Below are 15,137 nucleotides of genomic sequence, written 5' to 3' on the forward strand. Positions count from 1 at the left end.
AGCATTAGGAAAACGGTGCCTGGGCCCCATCCACATGGCGGTTCATAGGCCACAGCGGGAAACTGGACTTGATCTCTGGAGGGCCTCTGGGAGGTATGGGCTCAGAGCAAGCTCCTTAAAAACCCCTCAGGCTGCTCTGGAGGGCGGATGAGAGGGCTGGGTGGGAGGCCCAGGAGGAGACTGGAACAGAGTGGGGGAGCGAGGACGGGGCTGGTTGTGGACCCTTGCAGGCAGAGCAGGCAGGAGCCTAGAAGGCAGGAGGAGGAGCATTCTTGGTTTCTGGTAGGTTCACTATGGCTTCTACACTGTCCTTCCCTTCTACACTGTCCTCTGGCCCAGATGCCTGCCCTACTGCCGTCCAGTCTCCTCCCTGCCTGTACTCCTGGAATGCCTTCCATCTGCCCCCCGGTCCTTATGGGAGCCCCTCATTCCTCATAGGCACCCACCCCTGTTCTCCATTAGCCTCTCAAGGATTGGGGGCCTCTCTTCTGGCTCAATAAAGACTTCCTGGTTGACAGACTCACATGGCAAGTGGTGTTTGGGGAAGAAGGGGTTCAGAGGCAGTTCCTGGGGTCTCCCCATCAGCACAGTGGATCAGAGCACTGCCAAGCCTGCTGTTTTTGGGGTGCCACAACCCATTCCTGAGGGAACGGACCCCAAGGCCTGCCTGCCTTCATGGATGTCCATACTGGGCCCACCCTCCTGGAGCCCTTCCTCGCACTGGGTGCTGAGCTGGGGAGCTCTCCGTGTGCCCACGCTTCCTCTCCTGCTCCTTCCTCCCTTATTCTGTGGACCGTGTCCCCCACGTGGCCCCAGGCCTGGGATCCCTCCAGCACCAGCACAAACGCCCTGTGCCCCGGTCAGGACGGGGAGTGGGCAGCCTGCTGGTGGAGGGCGTCTCTCCTATGAGGAGGCTTACAGGAGTCAAAGCTGCCTTCCCTCTCGGGGGGGCGGGGGGCGGCCAGCCAGAATGGGCCCCCAGGCTCTGGCAACCTGTCTTTCCTGCCCCAGCCTTTCCATGGGTTGTCCCCAAAGAAAAAGGGCCAAGGTCTGCCCGCTGTGCCCGGCGTGGGGCTCCCGGGAGCTGGACGGGTCTTTAACCTTGGACCGAGACGGCAGGCTTTCCACGGACCAGGCCGCAGTGTCCCCACAGGGACCCGCTGGGCGAGGAAGTCCCTCGCATCTGGAGCTTCAGGAAGTGAAGGCTGGGTCTCCACGCGCGCAGGCGGATAATGGGGCGCTGTGAGGGTGGTGGGGCTCCCACCTCCCAGGGGGCGGGCAGGCAGAGAGGACAGGCCCACTCTCCGCCTCCTCGCAGCCACCAACCTGTGCTTTGCGGAGCGGAACGTGTACACGTCGGAGGTGCTGGCCGTGGTGATGCAGCAGCTGATGGAGCAGAGCCCCCTGCCCATGCTGCTCATGAGGACCGTCATCCAGTCTCTGACCATGTACCCCCGCCTGGGGGGGTTCGTCATGAACATCCTGTCCCGCCTCATCATGAAGCAGGTAACCCCCCCCCCCCCTGCCCTGGGCCCCACAGGCAGCGCACCGCAGCAGGACACATGGGAGACAGACTGGAGGCATGGCCTGCGGCTTTCCCAGCCGGCCGGCCTGCCCCCACCGCGGGGAGCCAGGAGGGGAGCCGCCAGCCCCTTGGCCCCACACTGGGCCAAGGCAAGACAGCCCAACAGGCGGCGCTAACTCTACTCCAGGTAGGCCACCGGGTGGCAGGAGCAGAGGCCTGGTGCCCCTTGCTGCGACCTCTGCACCCAGCCAGAATGCACGCTAGGGCTGAAAGATGGGCCCCATTTTCAGGAAAAGCTTGAAATCTGGGTTTTTAGAAGTAACATGATCAAGTATGAAACAAACCCCATGCGTAAGCTCTCAGACTAGGCCCAGCCACTTTGCCACTTTGCAACATCTGGCTTAGAGGTGCAACGCAGATTCAGACAACCCTGGGTTCGAATCCCGGTTTTGCCCCTCGGTACCCTGCGCCTCCCTGGGCATCGTCTGTCTAGCACGGCTGGTGTCGCTCCTTGAGGCTGCTGTGGGAGTGAACTGAGACAATGCTTGCGTGATAGGGCCACCCCCATTTCCTTCTCCTCTTTTCCTGAGAGGCCCTCATGGCCTCAGCTGCTTGGGATCAGAGAGAGAAAGTCACAGGGTCCTCTGGAGGGCCTGAGGTCGGGGTTGCATGGTTAGGGCCCCACTGTGGTAAGGTGTGTCTCCTGGTTTTGGAGGTGGCTCCCTGTGCGCCCCACCAAGGACCGCTCCCTCCCCGTCCCGTCCAGGTGTGGAAGTACCCCAAGGTGTGGGAGGGCTTCATCAAGTGCTGCCAGCGCACCAAGCCCCAGAGCTTCCAGGTCATCCTGCAGCTGCCGCCCCAGCAGCTGGGTGCCGTCTTTGACAAGTGCCCAGAGCTCCGGGAGCCCCTGCTGGCCCACGTCCGATCCTTCACCCCCCACCAGGTACCCCGGGGTGTGGGATGGGTGGCCCCTTGGGTTCGGCCCTGGAGGACTGGGTGGGGGTGGGGAGAGGGGAGCCCTGCCCTGCCACAGTGGGTCAGGAACCAGGGATCGGGGGTGTCCACTTGGGGTCTCGAGTCCGAGCGCTCCGTAGAGCTCCCCACCTGCTCTTCCCCTAGCAAGCACACATCCCCAACTCCATCATGACCATCCTGGAGGCCAGTGGCAAGCAGGAGCCAGAGGCCAAGGAAGTGCCCGCGGGGCCCCTGGAAGAGGTGAGGGCCCACAGCCTCCCACTCCCCAAGCCAGCGAGGCCCACCCTGGTCTCCCCACGCCCGCCACCTCTGCGCGGCGGAGGCTCCTGCTGAAAGGGATGGGGGGTGGAGGGGCACTTGCCCTCTACTTACTCCCGGTGCCCACCCTGCCGTCTGCCTCGGAGCGCCTTCCGGCTCTTTGCCACCATCCTCTGACAGCACCCTGTGACCTGCCTCCCCCTCCCCTGAGCTTCTCCATGCCTTTCCCCACCCCCAGGACGACCTGGAGCCCCTGGCCCTGGCCCCGGCCCCAGCCCCCCGGCCCCCTCAAGACCTCATCGGCCTTCGGCTGGCCCAGGAGAAAGCCTTAAAGCGGCAGCTGGAGGAAGAACAGAAGTTGAAGCCGGGAGGAATAGGAGCCCCCTCGGCCTCCTCGTCGTCGTCGTCGTCTTCCGCCTCCCGGCCAGGCCCTCCCCAGCCCGAGGAAGCCATAGATTTCCGGGAGGAGGGGCCCGAGTGTGAGACCCCCGCCATCTTCATCAGCATGGATGACGACTCGGGCCTGACCGAGGCCGCCCTCCTGGACTCTAGTCTTGAGGGGCCCCTACCTAAGGTAGGGATGACAACCTCAGAGCGGCGAGAGAAGAAACCAAGTAGGGCCCTGGGGTGAAGGGTGTGTGCCAAGGGCCCAAGGTTGGGATGGAGAAGGGAGGGTACCTCCCGAAGGAAGGCTTGGAGGTAGGACCGCCCTGTCCTTGACCCGCTCCCCCTTCTGTCACCAGGAGGCAGCGGGCGGGTTGACCTCAAAGGAGGAGCGCAGCCCCCAGACCCTCACCCCTGCCGGAGAAGATACCGTGAAGACCCCCAGCCCCGCCGCCGCCGCTGCCGAGGAATCCGCGGAACCCGAGACCAAGGGGAACAGCTGACGGGGCTTGGTGGGGAAGGGGAACGGGGCCGGGAGCTCGGGAAGGGCGGGGCGGGGCCTAGCCGGCGGGGCTTTGCCTTCAAAATTAAAAAGATCGCGGGTCTGGGGCGTGGATGCAGCCTCTGGTCTCTCCCTGCGTGTCTGCGGCGGGACTGCGCGCTAGCTAGTGAACGCGCCCAGCTGCCGGCCGGGGGACGCGCAGCCCCTCCGTCGCGGGGTGCGCCTGCGCGGAAACCGGCCCCGGCGTCCCCGCGCGCCCTCCCCTAGTAACGGCCCGCCCCCTCCCTGCTTAGAAACGGGGGTGGCGGCGGCTGCAGCGGAGGCTACCGGGCGTGTGCCGGCGGGCGGGCGACCGGCCTGGCCTGCCTGTCTGCAAGCCTTCCTCCTGGAAGCCTCCGATCCATTTTGAACTATGGGAGACCCGCCGCCCGACCCTGAGCCCCCTTCCCAGCCGCCTGGTTCCAGTCGGAGGAGTTCCCAGGTTTCCCAGCAGCGCAGTCGGGAACTGGGTCAGCTCCAGCCCGCCTTCTCCGAGGAGGCGGAGCAGATAGCGCCTGAGGCCCGGGTCCTGCAGAGCAGTCAGGGGTACCTGGCGAGCCAGACCAACCTCCAGGGCTGGTCACCAGGGGCCACCGTGACCCAGCAGGAGAACTTGATGTTCCAGGCTGAGGAAGCCCGGCTGGGTGGTGTAGAGTACCCGCCCTTGAGTATGGGCTTTCCCATGCAGCCCTACCCTTACCTGGAAGAAGGCGGGATCCAGGTCCCCCGAACCGCCAGCATGGTGCTGCAGCAACTACAGCAGGGCCAAGGCAGCCTCTTCGAGCAGCTGGAGTCCGCCTACCAGGGCTCCGGGGCCGACTTCCTGGGCCAGTTCAACATGTACCAGAGAGAAGACATGCAGTACAGCCAGGATGCCCAGCACGGGCCCTACCTGAGGGACGACCCCGCCCTCCAGTTCTCCCCCTCCGAGCTGGGCTTCATGCCCTTCACTATGGAGGAGCCGGAGCCGGAGCCTCGGGAGCTGGCGGTGCAGAATGCCAAGGCCTACCTGCTGCAGACCAGCGTCAATTGCAGCCTCAGCCTGTGAGAAGGGGCTCGCGGGTGGGGGAGGGGGTGGGGCCCCTGCAGGGAGAGGACCCAGCCAAGGCTCCGCCTCGGGCTCCCGGGTCTCTTCAGTCAGACAGGGGGTCACGCCTCGTGGGGAACCAGGGACTGGCCCAGGGGCATCTGACTCAGACTTGGAGTCGGGGTCTGAAAACACCGAGCATGGCTAGCATTTTCTTCCCAGACGCCACCATTCCCGCGTTAACATCTAGTTCTCTCAGCTGACATTAGGGCGTCTGCCATCCCCGTTTCACAGAGGACAAACCCAAGACAGAAAAATTCGGTCCCACATCCAAAATGGTAACAGCTGGGATGTGGCAGAATCCGTATGATTTGGCTCCTGAGGCCCGATTAGCCACTAACTTGCCAAAGCCTCTTAGCTGTGGTGAGAATACAGTTCTCGGTCCCCATTACGTCATCATAGAACTTACATCCCAGTGGGCGAGCAGACAATAAATATAATAAATGATAAGTAATGATAAGAGCTAAGGTGGAAAATAAGGCACGGTAAGGGGGCTTTGGGAGTGCATGTTCAATACCATGAGGTCAAGGAAGGCCTCTGGGGAAGTGACATTTGATCAGGAACCTGAAGGACAGGAGGGAGGGCAGGTAAAGGAGGAAGCACATTTAAAGGCTTGCGGTGTTTTAGGAAGAGCAAGGAGGCTGGTATGACTAGAACCAAGGGAGAAAGAGGGGGGGCAGGAAAAGACAAGGCTGGAGAAGTAACAGTTCTTATTAAAGCACAGAACTGACCCCATCCGTCTCCCATGCACAGAGCTTGCCGTGGCTCAGGAGTAAGTTCGTGCTCCTCGCGACGGCCATCCGGCCCCTGTCTCTCTCCCAACTTCATCTCTGCTCAGCTCCTGGCCTCTGATCCTGGAGTCTAGTCAGAAATAACCTCTAGCTCTTCCCAACAGTTCCCAACCTTGGAAGCTTCAAGGTCCTTTGTTGAGAAGCCATGGTCAAAGTCTGACCTCCCCTTAGCCTTCCCAATCCAGTGATGGATCTCCACTACACCCAAGATGACTGCTGAAGGGTTTCCACCAGAGGGTTGGTCCCCCCCTTCTTCTTAGAGCGAGCAGACATGAGAGAATGGGAGGGGAGAGAGAGAGAGAGAAAGAGAAAACTCCAAGCAGGCTCACACTTAGCCTGGAGCCCAATGCAGGGCTCAGTCCCATAACCCTGGGATCGTGACCTGAGCTGAAATCAAGAGTCAGACGCTCAGCCAACCGAGCCACCCAGGCGCCCCGCAGACAAACATGCTTCGAAATCAGACCAACCTGGTTTCAAATCCTGACTGTGCTACCACTGTGTGACTCATGCCCTCAACTTTTCCATGCCTCAGTTTCCTCACCTGGAGAGTAGGGATCATCATTGTTACTCAGATGTACAGTTGTGGTGAGAATCCAACACTGCTCTCCAGTGCCCAGCATGGTCCCTGACTCAGATACAGGGAAGCCATTACAATCCCCTTATCACTCTGCCTCCTCGCCTCCCCTGATCCCTCTCTCTCCTTCTACTCCAGCCAACATGCCAGGCACACCCTCCGCTCAAGGCCTCTGCACATCATTCCCAACCATATCATCTGCAAACCGTGGCAACTTTGCTTCCTTTCCAGTCCTTTATACCTTTCCTTTTTCTTTTATTTTTTTAAATTTTTTAATGTTTTATTTATTTCTGAGAGAGAGAGAGAGAGACAACGTGAGCAGGGGACGGTCAGAGAGAGGGAGACACAGAATCTGAAACAGGCTCCAGGCTCTGAGCTAGCTGGCAGCACAGAGCCCGATGCGGGGCTCGAACCCATGAACCGTGAGATCATGACCTGAGCCGAAGTCGGACGCTTAACCGACTGAGCCACCCAGGCGCCCCATTACCTTTCCTTTTTCATGTCAGATTGCATTGGCCACGACCTCCGGCGCAGTCATGAAAGCAGGCATCCTCCTTCCCGATCTTAGAGGGAAAAAGAATGCTCAGTCCTTCACCATTATGTTTGGGGTGTGCATAGGTTACTTGGGGCTCCCCTTTATGCAATTATAAAAAAATTACCTTCTAGGGCGCCTGGGTGGCTCAGTCGGTTAAGTGCCTGACTTCGGTTCAGGTCATGATCTCACGGTTTGTGAGTTCAAGCTCCAAGTCAGGCTCTGTGCTGACAGCTCAGAGCCTGGAGCCTGCTTCAGATTCTGTGTCTCCCTCTCTCCCTCCCCCTCCCCTGTTCACTCTCTGTCTCTCTCTCAAAAAATAAACATTTTAAGAAATTGGGGCAGGTGGCTCAGTCGGTTAAGCATCTGACTTCAACTCAGGTCATGATCTCATGATTCATGGGTTCAAGCCCCATGTCGGGCTCTGTGCTGACAGCTCAGAGCCTGGAGCCTGCTTTGGACTCTGTGTCTCCCTCTCTCTCTGCCCCTCCCCTGCTCGTGCTCTGTCTCTCAAAAATAAATAGACATTTTTAAAAATAAAAAAAAATTACCTTCTATTCCTCATTTGGTAGGGTTTTTTTTCTTAATCATAAGTGGGTGTTGAATGTTATCAAACAACTTCTCTGCACCTACTGAGGTTATTTTACATATATTTTAAACATATTAACATGAGTTATTTTTTCCCTATTTTTCTAATATCTTCCCAGTCTTGCATTCCTGTTTTTAGCCCAGTTTAATTATGGTGCATCATCTTTTTGAGAGCATCTTTTTGCTGGATGTAATTTGCTAATATTTTTGCTTAGGCTTTCAGCATCTGTATTTCTAAGCAAGATGGGCATGGAATTTTCCTTTCGCCTAGTTTCCTTGTTTTTTAAAAATCTTTTTTTTTAAGTTTATTTATTTTGAGAGAGAGACAGAGAGACAGTGCACACGAATGGAGGGAGGGAGAGAGAGAGAGAGAGAGAGAGAGGAGAGAACCCCAAGCAGGCTTTGCACCCCGCGTGGTGAGATTGTGTGAGATTGTGATCTGAGCCGAAATTTGAGAATCAGACACTCACCTGACTGAGCCACCCAGGCGCAGCCTCCTTGAGTTTTGCTGTCAAGATCATGTGAGACTCATGAGGTGTCTAAGGGCCTGCTGTTTTCTCTGACCGAAACACTTCCCCACCCCCAGTATCTGTACGGTTTGCCTCCTCAGGTCATTCAGATCTCAGCTTAAATGTCACCTTGATGTGACTTTCCCTGGCCCCCCTCCCTGTTTAAAATTGCCAGCCATCTCCTATCGCCGGCATCCCCAGCCCCCATTCCCTGCTTTGTCTCCATAGAAATTACCACCTCCTGCCACGCTATATGTTTTGCATATTTGGTTCATTTCTGTCTCCATCAACAGAATGTCAACTCCACCAGGGCAGGGACCTTTTTTCTCTACTGTGTCCCCGGCACCAGGCCCAGGGCCAGGCGCACAGCGGTGAGCTCACTGAGCTGATCGAGTGATGTCTCCCACCCCCCCACCCCCCCTTCCGTGGGAGGCAGGTATGAGCACCTGGTGAACCTGCTGACCAAGATCCTGAACCAGCGGCCCGAGGACCCCTTGTCCATCCTGGAGTCGCTGAACCGCACCACACAGTGGGAGTGGTTCCACCCCAAGCTGGACACCATGCGGGATGACCCGGAGATGCAGCCCACCTACGAGATGGCGGACAGGCAGAAGGCGCTGTTCCTCCGGAGCAGCGGAGGCGAGGGCGAACAGGAGATGGAGGAGGAGGTGGTGAGTGAGCCAGAGGGGAGGCGGGCGCCTGGCAGTGGGGGCAGTGACCCAGGCTCGGTCACAGAGTGTGCTAAGGTCTGAGGGTGAGGGAGTGCACGGTATGACCCAGAAACCAACAGTTTCCGTTAAGGGTGCGCACCGGGCCGGGGGGATCAGGGTCACAGAGGGCTTTGAATGCCAGACCAAGGAGACTGGGCTTTCTCCTGAGGTGGCTGGAGAGCCGAGGAAGGGTTTGAAGCAGAGGGAAGTCGAGTCAGCTTTGCTTTTTAGGAGACTGACTCCAAGGGCGCCTGGGTGGCTCAGTCGGTTAAGCAGCAGACTCACAGTTGTGAGCTCAAGCCCCTCATCAGGCAGTGCGTTGGGCATGGAGCCTACTTAAGATTCTCTCCCTCTCCCTCTGCTCCTCCCCCATTCGCTCGCTCTCTCTCTCTCAAAAAAAAAAAAAAAAGCTGACTTCAGTGGCTACATGAAGGTGGAGGCTGGTCTCTCTCTCGCCATCCTTTACTCCTCCCTCCCCAAAATAATTCTGCTTCGCAGGCGTTTTCTGTGAAACGCGTTGCCTCCTGGGGTCTCTCAACACTGAAGTGCCCCCTACCCCCAGACTCAGTTTTCCCTTTTGTAAGTAGAGACCCGCTAAGAGCTCTTCCACGCTTGGCCCAGTAACATTTCACTATCCTCAGAATATTTAATTCCCCAATTCTGTTTCCAGGCTTGGACAACGGCTTAACATTCAGGTGAAGTGTTCTGTCACTCGTTCAAGAAGCATTTGTTGGGGACTCTATGCATCATCATTCCGAGGCCTCCTAGGCCCCTGCTAAGCGCTTTGAGAGCCCTGTCTCCTCTCATCCCCGAAACACCCCTGCAAAGCAAGTGCTACCTAATTCCTATTTGTAGAGGAAAGCCTTCGGCTCGGAGGGCGGGAAGCTAGGAAGTACCAGCGACAGGACTGGGAAGGCAGCACCACGTCCCCCAAGCCCGTGCTATATAGAACCTTTGCCCCATCTGCAAATGCGGTTGCTCTGTGCTCACTTCTGTGCTTCTGAGACTCTGGGATTCTGGCGACGGTGGGGTGGGATGGTGAGAAACCACGGCAACGACAGTCTGACAAAGGAATGAGCCCTCGCGTGAGGAAAGCGCAGGTGGAAATACCGAGTCTTGGGCGCGAAGCATTGCCTGGGAATATGGTTTTAAATTTCAGATCCCGTTTCTCCTCGGGAGGCCCCACCCACTTGGAAATGCACCCTTCCTTTCCACCTCCAGGTCCCACCCGCCTCTAACGCAAGGCCCCGAAGGCCCCGCCTCCTTAGAACGCTTGGCGCCTAGAGGCTCCGCCCCCTTAGAGCACCACTGCACTTGAGGCTCCGCCCCGTTGAAATTTCATCCCCCGGGAGGCTCCGCCCCCTTGAACGCCTGGTCCCTGAAGGCCCCACCCGCTTAGAATCTGGAACCGGAATTCTTTCTGGGAGGTCTGCAAACTCGTGGCAAAACTCTAGGCGTTTGGGGCCTGGGCATGTTTCTAGGAAGAGACTCAAAGAAATCAGTGATTCAGCACTTTTTTATTTATTTCTCTGACTGGAGAGAGGGCTCTCGTTTCCTTTCTTCTATTTCTTCCAAGGCGCTAGCCACAGTGTCAACAGCCACGGTGGAAACGTGCATTCTTCCCGTCCCCCCATCCTCTGAAATGCCATCTCTGACTTATTTACGCCTCTACGGACTCGACCGTTGGCGGATTCTCTATTCTTCCCCTTCGCCCCGTGGGTGGCTTTCTGCTCTAGAACTCACTGCGCCTCTGTTTCATTTCGTTCCTGACGATTCTCGCAATTATAATTTCAGACTAACTTGAGTATTATTTCATCACATTACCAAAACTAACACTTTACTTAGATCACGTGAAGGCAGGCAATAGATGATGTTGCAGAAATGGAGACAAGTGGTTTAAAGAAGACAAGTTTTTCTCACCCCCGATGGTCAGGTGAAGGCCGTCTACAGTTGCCAAGGACGCTCCCCGAGGATGGGGCACCCAGGACCGTCCTCTCCCCCCGTTCCCAACCCGCCTCCCTATTTCTACACCAAGGAAGGTGTTCATGCAGGTTTCGGCATGAAGAAGCCTGAGTATAAGTCCCACCTCTGACCAGTGCAGTCAGCTAGGCTTGCCTTTGGCTGCAAATGCTTAATTAAAATGGACCAAGCATTTCAGCAAAAACGTTTAATTACTTCACGTAATTAACTTCCCAAGATCTCCGGGAGATCCCCTCGGTTCTGTCTGTTGGGTCCTTGAACTCATCACTTGATAGTCCCACACCAGTGGCCCCAAAAAGGGACGGGGTGGGGAGCGCTTTTCTTTGTGTGTCTCCCTTTAAAAAAAATTGGAGGGCGCCTGGCTGGCTCAGCCGGAGCACGAGACTCTTGATCTCAGGGTTGTGAGTTCGAGCCCCACATTGGGTGTAGAGGTTACTAAAAAAATAAACTTAAAAAATAAAAAGTAAAGTTCAAAAATTGGGGGCAAAAGTTTCCCAGAAGCCTTTGGGAAGACCTCTGTCTGCATCTTATTGGCCAGATTGGGTCACGTGACCATCCCTGGCTGCAGGCGAGGCTGGGAGGGTGGCGGTGGAGCAAGGCGGGTGGATGGTGCCTGCTCAGCGGGCCGACAGTGACTGACTGAGCCTATCAAACCCAAGGGTAGAGACGTGGCTGGGCCCCTGGCAGAGCCAGATTATACCAAAGAAATAATCTCTAGGCAGGAGGATGCTGGCTATACTCCCTCTCCGCTCGGTCACGCGATACTGGCCATAGCAGAGGAGAGAAGCAGAATCTGACCTGTCCTGGGGGGGGAAGGGGCAGTTTTCCACTCTTGCTCCAACAACAGTGAGCAGGGCAGAGTAATATCACTTAAACATGATTGGTGAGGCCACTCCATTGCCAAGTGGATGGGGGGGTGGGGATTCCCAGAAAGAGGGAGGTGGCCATTGGCTCATGGACCAGTCACTCCCTCATCCCCTTTTCTTTTTAATAAAAATTTTTAAATGTTTTATTTATTTTTCAGAGACAGAGAGAGAGAGAGCGCGGGGGAGGGGCAGTGAGGGAGGGGAACAGAGGATCCGAAACAGGCTCTGCGCTGACAGCACAGAGCCTGATTTGGGGCTCGAACTCTCGAACCCAAGATCACTGAGCCACCCAGGCGCCCCTCTACACTCATTGCTTTATCTTCCTTCTCGTTAGTGAGGTGTCTTGGAATTAGGTTTGACTCCACGCCCCCTGCATGGGCGATGACAGCATCAGTTAGGAAAGCCAGCATTTGCGTTGTGTTTACAAGGGGGAGAAAGTGCCAGAACCACTTTCAAAATAACCATTCTCCTACTACCAAGTATTAGGGTGTGCCACCTCTCGAGCTGGGAGTAAAACAAAAACAAAAACAAAAACAGCACAACAGTCTCGGTGGCTTAAAACTACACAAGGGTGCCTGGGTGGCTCAGTCGGTTAAGCATCTGACTTCGGCTCAGGTCACAATCTCACGGTTCGTGGGTTCGAGCCCCGTGTCAGGCTTTGTGCTGTCAGCTCGCAGCCTGGAGCCTGCTTCAGATTCTGTGATTCCCTCTCTCTCTGCGCTTCCCCCACTCAGGCTCTGTCTCTCTCTGCCTCAAAAATAATATAAACATTTTATTTTTAAAAAAGACTTAAAAAAAAAAACTACACAGTTTATTTCTTGCTCACAGGACCTGCCCGCCCCGGGTTCCCAGAGGATTTTGCTCACCAGCTGCCTGAGAACCCAGGGCGATGGAGGCCACCGCATTGTGCCACAGGCTGCCAAAGTTGGGGAGGAAAAAGAGAGGGTAGCAAGTGCCACATCGGTTCCTTCTTACAGCTTCTGACTGGCTGGGACATGTGTCCCTGTCACTGCTGTTTCAAGCAGTCAGAGCAGGTGACATGGCCCCTCCTGAATGCATTGGGGGCCTGGGAACATATCATTCCCCTTTGGGGAGGGGTTTCAAACCCTTGTGAAAATGGCATGCCCATGGCCAGCAGGCAGAGGGAGAAGATGCAATAAATTGTTCCTTTTAGCACTATTCACACATGGAACTTTGAACAAAAACAAACAGGGGCACCTGGAGGTCTCAGTCAGCTGAGTGTCCGACTTCGGCTCAGGTCATGATCTCACGGTTCGTGGGTTCGAGCCCCGCATCGGGCTCTGTGCTGACAGCTTGCAGCCTGGAGCCTGCTTTGGATTCTGTGTCTCCCTCTCTCTCTGACCCTCCCCTGCTCATGCTGTCTCTCTCTCAGAAATAAATAAAAAACACTTAAAAATTAAAAAAAGAATAAGCATTTAAACAAACAAACAGGAACACAGTATATAAACCTTTAGGGAAAACCTTAGTATGCTTGTCACCAAATCTTTTCTTTGTGATTTAAGCATGGGTATTCATTTTTACACCAACCATCTGTAATGGGTTGAATTGTGTCCTCCAAAAACTCTTATGTAGTATTTTGTTTGTTTGTTTGTTTATTTATTCCTTTGAGAGAGACAGACTGTGAGTCAGGAGGGGCAGAGAGAGAGAGGGAGACATAGGATCCGAAGCAGGCTCCAGGCTCCGAGCTGTCAGCACAGAGCTCGACATGGGGCTCGAACCCACGAACTGTGAGATCATGACCTGAGCCGAAGTCGGAAGCTCAAATGACAGAGTCACCCAGGCGCCCCCTTATGAAGTAACCTTATGAAGGGGCGAAGTATCCCTCACCCAGGTCCTTCAGAATCTGACCTGTTTTGGAAGGAGGGGCATTGCCGACGTAATTAGTTATGAGTTCCTTCTGGAATAGGGCGAACCGCTGGTCCATTACACCTCGTGTCCTTATAAAAGGTGAAGTTTGGACACAAAGTCTCAGAGTCAGCCACCACGTGGCTCCTGCGCCACTTTTTACCTGTTTCACTTTGAGCCGCGCACACAGAGGGGACCCATATCGGTCTCTTATTGCTGCTGCAACAAACTGAGTGGCTTAAGGCCATGTAAGGTTTCGTCTCATAGCTCTGGAGGTCAGAAGTCCACTTCGGGTTGGGCTTCCCAGGCTAGGGTCAAGGTCGGCAGGGTTGCCCTACTAACGGAGGCTCTTGAAGAGAAACCATTCCCTAGCCTTCTCCAGCTTCTAGAAACAGTGCATCTTTGAGGCATCTGGGTGGCTCAGTCGGTTAAGCGTCTGACTACGGCTCAGGTCATGATCACACAGTTAATGGGTTTGAGCCCCACATCGGGCTCTATGCTGACAGCTAGCTTGGAGCCTGCTTCCAATTCTGTGTCTCCTTCTCTCTCTGACCCTCCCCTGCTCACGCTGTCTCTCTCTCTCTCAGAAATAAATAAAACATTAAAAAAATAAAAAAACAAAACAAAAAACGAAACAGTGCACCTTCCTCCAGGGCCCTCCTCCAGCTTGAAAGCCAGCCAAGTGCAGGGCCTTCCTGTCTTTGACTCTGACCTCTGCTTCCATCACGTCTTCTCTGACCCTCCTGCCTTCCCCCCTTTCACTCCGCAAGACCCTTGGGATGACTTCGGCCTCACCCAGATCATCCAGCGTGATCTCCCTATCTCAGAATCTTTTTTTTTTTTAATGTTTTATTTATTTCTAAGAGAGAGAGACAGCATGGGCAGGGGAGGGTCAGAGAGAGAGGGAGACACAGAATCTGAAACAGGCTCCAGGCTCTGAGCTGTCAGCACAGAGCCCGACACAGGGCTCGAACCCACGAACTGTGAAATCATGACCTGAGCCGAGGTCAGGTGCTCTACCAGCTGAGCCCCCCAGGCGCCCCTCCCTATCCCAGAAGCCTTAATGTGATCACGCCCGCGAGTCACTTCTGCCCTGTTAGATGGTCACAGGCTCAGGAACTGGGACATGGACATCTTTGAGGAGACTCATTATTCTACCTTCCGAACCTCCTCTCTCTCCATTCTGATTTCAAATTCCGGCAAGAGAGCATGTAGTGGCCCCGGTTTGGACACTGTGTTTCCCCGGACCCGTCAGGCAGGCCAAGGCCAGGTCGTGGGACCTCACAAGGAAGGATGTCTTGGCTTTGCTCTCTGCTAGATCTCAGTGCCTGCCCTGGCCTGGGACTGGCTCCCACTGGGTCTTTCAGAAAGATTTAGGCACTGACTCAGTGAAAAGTATTGGGGTCAGCCTGTGGCCACGTGGTTGTGGGGGTGGCTGGCTGGGCCCAAACCTCACTGTAGTCTAGTCCCAGCCCTCAATTTGCTCTCACTCCCTTTCTGCCCCCACTTCCCCACCTCTCTGCCTCTCTCCCTCTGTCTCCCTGAACTTACCTCCGCCATCCTCCAGGATCACGGATTCCTAGGCTCATGACCTGTGTCTTCCCTTAATTTGCTATATGATTTGGGGGCATCTGTTAGGGGTGCATTTGGGTGCAAGTAACAGAAAGCAAGACTGCAGGGGCCTCTTTGTCCCAAACAACAAGAAGGCCAGGGAGGTAATGAGCAGTGGCTCATTGATGCCACTGGGGACCCGGCAGTTTCCACCTTTCAACTCTACCATCATTAGGGTATGGGTACACACCACCCCATGCATTGCCTCATGGTCCCAAAATAGCTGCTGTGCCTCCAGATCTCACACCCCATTCCGGGCAGAAAGAAAGGGGGAAGGATGAAGGAGCAAAGGATTTTCTCCTAATGATTTTTCTTTTTCTTTTCTCTTTCCTTTCCTTTC

General features: G+C 55.6%; 2 protein-coding genes across 5 annotated transcripts in view; both read left to right on the forward strand.

Annotated features, from left to right (window-relative positions):
• The window catches only part of SYMPK (symplekin), a 36,782-nt gene extending 33,024 nt beyond the window's left edge, over positions 1–3,758 (forward strand). For all 3 annotated transcript variants that reach the window (XM_039245845.1, XM_039245851.1, XM_039245857.1), the window contains 5 exons: positions 1,319–1,506; positions 2,292–2,468; positions 2,645–2,740; positions 2,997–3,332; positions 3,502–3,758. In XM_039245845.1, the coding sequence (XP_039101776.1) occupies positions 1,319–1,506; positions 2,292–2,468; positions 2,645–2,740; positions 2,997–3,332; positions 3,502–3,645 (941 nt within the window). In that variant the 3' untranslated portion in view covers positions 3,646–3,758. The remainder of the gene's footprint in view (positions 1–1,318; positions 1,507–2,291; positions 2,469–2,644; positions 2,741–2,996; positions 3,333–3,501) is intronic.
• Positions 3,759–3,966: 208 nt separating this feature from the next.
• RSPH6A (radial spoke head 6 homolog A) overlaps positions 3,967–15,137 on the forward strand; it is a 19,628-nt gene continuing 8,457 nt past the window's right edge. For both annotated transcript variants that reach the window (XM_039244660.1, XM_039244666.1), the window contains exons 1-2: positions 3,967–4,727; positions 8,201–8,435. In XM_039244660.1, coding sequence (XP_039100591.1) covers positions 4,057–4,727; positions 8,201–8,435 — 906 coding nt within the window. In that variant the 5' untranslated portion in view covers positions 3,967–4,056. The remainder of the gene's footprint in view (positions 4,728–8,200; positions 8,436–15,137) is intronic.

This window comes from Hyaena hyaena, unplaced genomic scaffold, assembly GCF_003009895.1.
Source record: "Hyaena hyaena isolate Hyena2069 unplaced genomic scaffold, ASM300989v1 scaffold_9, whole genome shotgun sequence".
Lineage (NCBI taxonomy): Eukaryota > Metazoa > Chordata > Mammalia > Carnivora > Hyaenidae > Hyaena > Hyaena hyaena.